General features: G+C 52.9%; 1 protein-coding gene across 1 annotated transcript; it reads left to right on the top strand.

Annotated features, from left to right (window-relative positions):
- Nucleotides 1–2,196: 2,196 nt before the first annotated feature.
- Nucleotides 2,197–7,370, top strand: GDF5 (growth differentiation factor 5). The gene is made up of 2 exons (XM_023220593.1): nt 2,197–3,334; nt 5,934–7,370. The coding sequence occupies exons 1-2, from the start codon at nt 2,710–2,712 to the stop codon at nt 6,806–6,808; spliced, it is 1,500 nt and encodes a 499-aa protein (XP_023076361.1). The 5' UTR covers nt 2,197–2,709; the 3' UTR covers nt 6,809–7,370.
- The last annotated feature ends 623 nt before the right edge of the window (nt 7,371–7,993 follow it).

The raw sequence follows: 7,993 nt of genomic DNA, 5'->3' as shown, positions 1-7,993 counted from the left end.
GAATAAACTTTCAGCTGCCAAAAAATGTAAAAGAGCACAGAAAATGTGCAGTGGCAGCTCAGGGGGAGTGTGCATTTTCTGGAGGATGCAAGAAGGCTTCATGGAGGAGGTGGCACATGGGATGGCACTTGTTTGATGGGTAGCTTTTAGTAGAGGGAGGGTTAAACCAGAGTGAGCCTGGAGGCCTAGAAGCCAGTTATAGGGGAGAATCATAGCGGGACAAGCAGTGAGGAGGACAGGGCAATGATGGAGGGAGTGAAGGGAGGGATGCCAGAGAGGACTGGTTCAGGGGTAACAAATCTATGATTTCAATTTTTAAAATTTTATTAATATTATTTATTTACCTAGTTATTTTGTGTGTGTGTGATGGACTCTAGATCTGTCGCCTAGGCTGGAGTGCAGTGGTGCGATCTTGGCTCACTGCAATCTTTGCCTCCACACCCGGCTAATTTTTTGTATTTTTAGTACAGATGCCTGTAATCCCAGCACTTTGAGAGGCCAAGGTGGGTGGATCACTTGAGCTCAGGAGTTTGAGACCAGCCTGGCCAACATGGTGAAACTCCGTCTCTACTAAAAATACAAAAAATAGATAGGCATGGTGGTATGCACCTGTAGTCCCAGCTACTGGGGAGGCTGAGGCAGGAGAATCGTTTGAACTCAGGAGGCAGAGGTTACAGTGAGCCAAGATCACGCCACTGCACTCCAGCCTAGGTGACAGAGCAAGACTCTGTCTCAAAAAAAAAAAAAAGAAAGAAAAGAAAAGAAAGACGCCTACCTGACTATTGCTTCTCCTCTGCCGTCCTTCTTACAGCGTGACAAGTGTTGTTGCAGTGAAATGTACAGAAGGCGTAATTGGCCCCGTCTGGGGACCAGGAAAGGCTTCCTAAAGGAGGTGAATTTTCAGCTAAACTTCTCAGGATGTGGAGAGCTTCCTGCAGTTGTGGGAGAGAGAGGAGGATATTTCAGGTGAAGTGAATAGCTTTCCCCGCTGACCCTGTGGTAAGTTGCCCAGGGGCTCTATCGCACAGGTCCCCCAGAGGAAGGGAGCTTCCATACTTCAATGAGTTTTCATTAAGAATACTCTTGAGTTCAGCTGGAATTCAGAACTTCCAGACTTACCAGAAAAGCATCACGTGGGAAATTGTGCCGGGAGCGGTGGCTCACGCCTGTAATCCCAGCACTTTAGGAGACCGAGGCAGGTGGATCACGAGGTCAGGAGATGGAGACCATCCTGGCTAACACAGTGAAACCCCATCTCTGCTACAAACATACAAAATCAGCCGGGCGTGGTGGCGGGGGCCTGTAGTCCCAGCTACTCGGGAGGCTGAGTCGGGAGAATGGCGTGAACCTGGGAGGCGGAGCTTGCAGTGAGCCGAGATCGCTCCACTGCACTCCAGCCTGGGCGACACAGCGAGACTCCGCAGAAAAAAAAGAGAAAAGAAAAGCATCATGTGGGAAATGGCTTTTCCAGCCTCCTGTAGGGGCCGCTGCTGCCCCAGACGCAGCCAGTCTCTTCTAAGAAAACTCAGAGGACGTCTTTGCCGGAGTGAAGGTGGGGTACGCCCTGGACCTGCCGCCATCCAAGGAGTGGACTTAAGGGCGGCAGTGCCCCCAAGCCTGAAGAATATGCACTCAGTCAATGGCATTGGGGGGTAGGGAGGGGGTGTAGTGGGCACAGATATTTTTCAGTCTCTGGGTCACCACAAGTTTATTAAAATAAAAGAAAATGTAGGTAAATGCTGCCATCTGTGCTGTTCCTACTCCCCCAATAAAACACACACATACACACACACACACACACACACACAGACACACATAAACACACACATACAACAAATCAGGTCCCAGGCTAGATGCAGGAGTTGAAACTGCTTTAAAAACACTCTAAGGACTTAACTACAAACCCACACTCCCCGTGCTTCTGGGGCTTAAGATCTTTGAGCTCATTCTTCAGCATCTCTCCTTGGGAAGGTGGGGTGGGCTGCTCCATGAGGTGGAGGTGAAGACCCCTGAGTCTGCTCCATGGAGGGGGAGGCCCCCTAAGCCTAGAGTCCCGCTGCGGGGCTCTGTGCCAAGAGCCCCCGTGAGCCATGGCCTCGAAAGGGCAGCGGTGATTTTTTTCACATAAATATATCGCACTTAAATGAGTTTAGACAGCATGACATCAGAGAGTAATTAAATTGGTTTGGGTTGGAATTCCGTTTCCAATTCCTGAGTTCAGGTTTGTAAAAGATTTTTCTGAGCACCTGCAGGCCCGTGTGTGTGTGTGTGTGTGTGTGAAGTATTTTCACTGGAAAGGATTCAAAACTAGGGGGAAAAAAAAACTGGAGCACACAGGCAGCATTACGCCATTCTTCCTTCTTGGAAAAATCCCTCAGCCTTATACAAGCCTCCTTCAAGCCTTCAGTCAGTTGTGCAGGAGAAAGGGGGCGGTCGGCTTTCTCCTTTCAAGAACAAGTTATTTTCAGCTGCTGACTGGAGACGGTGCACGTCTGGATTCGAGAGCATTTCCACTATGGGACTGGATACAAACACACACCCGGCAGACTTCAAGAGTCTCAGACTGAGGAGAAAGCCTTTCCTTCTGCTGCTACTGCTGCTGCCGCTGCTTTTGAAAGTCCACTCCTTTCATGGTTTTTCCTGCCAAACCAGAGGCACCTTCGCTGTTGCCGCTGTTCTCTTTGGTGTCATTCAGCGGCTGGCCAGAGGATGAGACTCCCCAAACTCCTCACTTTCTTGCTTTGGTACCTGGCTTGGCTGGACCTGGAATTCATCTGCACTGTGTTGGGTGCCCCTGACTGGGGCCAGAAACCCCAGGGGACCAGGCCAGGATTGGCCAAAGCAGAGGCCAAGGAGAGGCCCCCCCTGGCCCGGAACGTCTTCAGGCCAGGGGGTCACAGCTATGGTGGGGGGGCCGCCAATGCCAGGGCAAAGGGAGGCACCGGGCAGACAGGAGGCCTGACACAGCCCAAAAAGGATGAACCCAAAAAGCTGCCCCCCAGACCGGGTGGCCCTGAACCCAAGCCAGGACACCCTCCCCAAACAAGGCAGGCTACAGCCCGGACTGTGACCCCAAAAGGACAGCTTCCCGGGGGCAAGGCACCCCCAAAAGCAGGATCTGTCCCCAGCTCCTTCCTGCTGAAGAAGGCCAGGGAGCCCGGGCCCCCGCGAGAGCCCAAGGAGCCGTTCCGCCCGCCCCCCATCACACCCCACGAGTACATGCTCTCGCTGTACAGGACGCTGTCCGATGCTGACAGAAAGGGAGGCAACAGCAGCGTGAAGTTGGAGGCTGGCCTGGCCAACACCATCACCAGCTTTATTGACAAAGGGCAAGGTGAGGGGGCGGGGTGGCAGGGGCACGGCTCAGAGGGAGGGGCATCTGCATGAATGGAGGGGCTTTCAAAGCCCTGGCACTGCCCTGGTGGGAGACACTGTGTGCATCTGGCCTGGGGTGGGTGTATGGGGACACTCACACATATCTCACACATAGCAGATCCTGAGCTGCCCACACATCAGGGCTGGAGGGCACCTAGGAATCACCAGGTTCAACGCCTGCAAGGTGCAGGGCGGGCACTAAAGCCTAGAGAGAAGACAACCCCTGCCAGTTGGTGGCAGAGTTGGAGACCAGATTCCGAGACTTGATTCCCCAGCTGTGCATCTGTCCCTGCTGGGCTGGCCGAACTTTCCACGCTCCAGGGGTTTGTAGGTGGTCTCAGATGGCAGAGAAAGAAATGAATCTTGAGGTCCCCGTGGTTTTGCAACTTTGCTCTCAGGCAAGGGGATAGAGGAGGCAAGAGAGCTGCACACAGTAAATGGGGCATCTTGGAGTCATGGAATGATGTTCAAATATATGGGGAGGGAGCAGACCTAGGGTCTAACTCGCAGTGTGACCTTGGGAAAGCCCCTTCTCACTTGGGGTCTCCATTTTCCCATCTGTACACCTTTATGGGGTTGGACAGGGTGGTTTCTGAGAGTGCTTCCAACATGAAAACTTTAGGTCCTGTTCTGAACACGCCTCATTCTCCTTACATTAACTCGGGAAACTACCTGCTCCCCTCTATCTCTCTCTGCTCCCCTCTGTCTCTCTCTGTCCACCTAGTGTTACTGTTGCAGCCTTTTCCCTCCACTTGCTGTGTGATCTAAGCAAGTCCCTCCTGCTCTGAGGGCCTCAGTTTCTTCCTAGTGTGAAGAGGGAGGTGGGCTGTTGGTCGCTCAAGTTGCCTGCAGCTCATTTGCTCTGGTCCTAGGCTGGCAGGGTGGGGGCGGGGTCAGAGGGTGGGAGAGGCTTCTCATTAGAGCTGGCCTGGAGGGGGCTGCTGGGGCGGAGGGTGGGCGGGTGGGGGAGGCACAGAGGCAGCAGGTCTGGCTGAGGTGGGGGAGGTGGTCTGGCTGCCTGCCCAGCCAGGGAAAGCTGTGACCCCTTGGGGGCTCATAAAATAAGTCCTTGTGCCCCCCAGCACTAAGGGAGCTTCGAGAGGGGGAGATGGAGAGTTTAAAGGCCTAATTAGTCACCTTCTAGAGCAATATATGAAAGCTCCCCAATGGCAAATTGGTATTCAGGAAGGAGGGCATGCTGATTCGGAGATACTACTGAGCTTCTCACATACACATACATAGCCTTATGTTTATACAGACGTGCTGAATCACACATGTACACACATGCTGACTCACACATGTACACACATGCCAAATCACACATGTACACGCATGCCGAATCACACATGTATGCATGTGCACACACACCTTCTTACACGTGTACACAAGATCGATTATGCACATACATACATATATGTGCTCTTCAAATAGTACACAAGCCCAATCATTTATACATATAATGCATCATTAATGTATACTCTTTCATATTCACACATGAACCCAACATTAACGTATAGTCTTTCATATTCACACACGAACCCAATCACACACACACACATACAACTATAACACACGCACACACTCAGGAGAGTAAGACACATAGGCAACAAAATCCTTGTACTGGGAAGCCAGGAAAATTGGGCTGTAGGTCAGTGTGGACCAGCTTTGACATTAACTTGCTGTGTGACCTTAGTCAAGTCACTCCCCATCTCTGTGCCTCATCTGTAAAACAAGAGCACTAAGGTCTCCTTTAAGGGATGGTGGAAGCAGCTGAGAATTTGAGCAAGTCATCTAACTTCTCTGAACCTTGGGATTCCCTCCGGAAAAGGGTGGGTTTTTTTTTTTGTTTGTTTGTTTGTTTGTTTGTTTTTTGTCGTTTGTTTGTTTTTTAGCCAGGGTCTCTCTCTGTTGCCCAGGCTGGAGTGCAGTAGTGAATTCATGGCTCACTGAAGCCTTGACCTCCCTGGGGTCAGTCAATCCTCCCACCTCAGCCTCCTGAGTAGCTGGGGCTACATGTGCACGCCACCATGCGTGGTTAGTTTTTGTATTTTTTTGTAGAGACAGAGTGTCACCATGTTGTGCAGGCTAGTTTCGGACTCCTGAGCACAAGCAATCCGCCCACCTCAGCCTCCCAAAGTGCTGGGATTACAGGTGTGAGCCACTGTGCCCAGTCAACAAGAGTAATTTTAATGCCCACTCCACCTATCTTGCAAATGAGATGCCATGTTAGCTCATGGCTGGGAGAGAGATAGGTAGAAGGCAGTTACAAGGCTGATAAATATCTGATAACATGTAGATCATGACACGAACACCAGAAGCACGCAAATCATCCCCAGCCACATCTACAGGTGAACACCCCTACTTGGTTGGCTACCTAGGAAGTGCTCTCATTTTGAAAAAGGCTCTCAGTGGTTTGGCTCTTGGCTTCTGTCAGAATGGGGCAGAGGTGAAAGAAAGCTCTCTGGACGGGGAGAGAGCTGGGGCCTTCCCCTGCAGCCTCGAAGTGACTGACTCCCTTGGTGAGGTTGCAGGGAATGACTTCTGGGTGTTCTCTCTAGATGACCGAGGTCCCGTGGTCAAGAAGCAGAGGTACGTGTTTGACATTAGTGCCCTGGAGAAGGATGGGCTGCTGGGGGCCGAGCTGCGGATCTTGCGGAAGAAACCCTCGGACACAGCCAAGTCAGCGGCCCCCGGAGGCGGGCGGGCTGCCCAGCTGAAGCTGTCCAGCTGCCCCAGCGGCCGGCAGCCGGCCGCCTTGCTGGATGTGCGCTCCGTGCCAGGCCTGGACGGATCTGGCTGGGAGGTGTTCGACATCTGGAAGCTCTTCCGAAACTTTAAGAACTCGGCCCAGCTGTGCCTGGAGCTGGAGGCCTGGGAACGGGGCCGGGCCGTCGACCTCCGTGGCCTGGGCTTCCACCGCGCCGCCCGGCAGGTCCACGAGAAGGCCCTGTTCCTGGTGTTCGGCCGCACCAAGAAACGGGACCTGTTCTTTAATGAGATTAAGGCCCGATCTGGCCAGGATGATAAGACCGTGTATGAGTACCTGTTCAGCCAGAGGCGAAAACGGCGGGCCCCACTGGCCACTCGCCAGGGCAAGCGACCCAGCAAGAACCTTAAGGCTCGCTGCAGTCGGAAGGCACTGCATGTCAACTTCAAGGACATGGGCTGGGACGACTGGATCATCGCACCCCTTGAGTATGAGGCTTTCCACTGCGAGGGGCTGTGCGAGTTCCCTTTGCGCTCCCACCTGGAGCCCACGAACCATGCAGTCATCCAGACCCTGATGAACTCCATGGACCCCGAGTCCACACCACCCACCTGCTGTGTGCCCACGCGGCTGAGTCCCATCAGCATCCTCTTCATTGACTCTGCCAACAACGTGGTGTATAAGCAGTATGAGGACATGGTCGTGGAGTCCTGTGGCTGCAGGTAGCAGCACTGGCCCTCTGTCTTCCTGGGTGGCACATCCCAAGAGCCCCTTCCTGCACTCCTGGAATCACAGAGGGGTCAGGAAGCTGTGGCAGGAGTATCTACACAGCTTGCATGAAAGTGGATTCCAATAAGCTTGCTCGCTGTCTGAGTGTGACTTGGGCTAAAGGCCCCCTTTTATCCACAAGTTCCCCTGGCTGAGGATTGCTGCCCGTCTGCTGATGTGACCAGTGGCAGGCACAGGCCCAGGGAGACAGACTCTGAATGGGACTGAGTCCCAGGAGACAGTGTTTTCCGATGAGACTCAGCCCACCATTTCTCCTCACCTGGGCCTCCTCAGCCTCTGGACTCTCCTAAGCACCTCTTGGGAGAGCCACAGGTGCCACTGCCTCCTCAAGTCACATTTGTGCCTGGTGACTTCCTGTCCCTGGGACAGATGAGAAGCTGACTGGGCAAGGGTGGGAGAGAAGAGGAGAGGGCTTGAACAGGGTTGAGGAGTGTGGGGCTGTTAGACTGTTAGATTTAAATGTATATTGATGAGATAAAAAGCAAAACTGTGCCTAAAACTGTGGCATATTTCTTGTTTACTCCAGGAGACCCAGTGACCCGTTGAAGAATTTCTGACCCAGGGAGGGGAGGTGGGTTGCTTCATGTATAAACTCAGTTTTCAGAGCTCCATCCCCACCCCCACTCCTGGAAACTGAAGCAGAATGGGACAGAGAGTACAGCTTAGCAGGGCCAGTGCTCACCTCTAACCCCGTTCCTGTTCCTTCCAAAGGCCCCTGGGTCCCGAGCTCTATTTTCTCCATTAGGGCCTGGCAACAGAATTTTATTTTCTTCTTGACATTCCTTAGTTACGTTTGTTGTCACCAAAATAGATCCCTAAAAGGGAGGGAAATTGGGGATTTTGTTTCTTCTAAAACCATTCCTACATCATTCACCAATATCTGCCTGCCCCTGCCACCCCCATTCTCACAGAATTACCTGGCCACCATTGAAAGAGTCCTCTATCTCTCCCCCGGGAAATCTGGGCTGCCAAGGCTCTCCTTCTCCCTGTTGGGGCATGTCCTCTCACCAGTAACCGCTGTTCCTCACATGACCATGTCTGTGGCCCTGTTGCCCTCCAGCTTGGCGCCCTCACTGCTCACCCATCAGCCCCCAGCTCCAGAAACAGAATTGGAGCCCCCAG

Source organism: Piliocolobus tephrosceles, chromosome 20, assembly GCF_002776525.5.
Source record: "Piliocolobus tephrosceles isolate RC106 chromosome 20, ASM277652v3, whole genome shotgun sequence".
Taxonomy (NCBI): Eukaryota; Metazoa; Chordata; class Mammalia; order Primates; family Cercopithecidae; genus Piliocolobus; species Piliocolobus tephrosceles.
The sequence above is the reverse complement of the archived record's forward strand: the minus strand, read 5'-3'. Positions and strand labels throughout refer to the sequence as shown.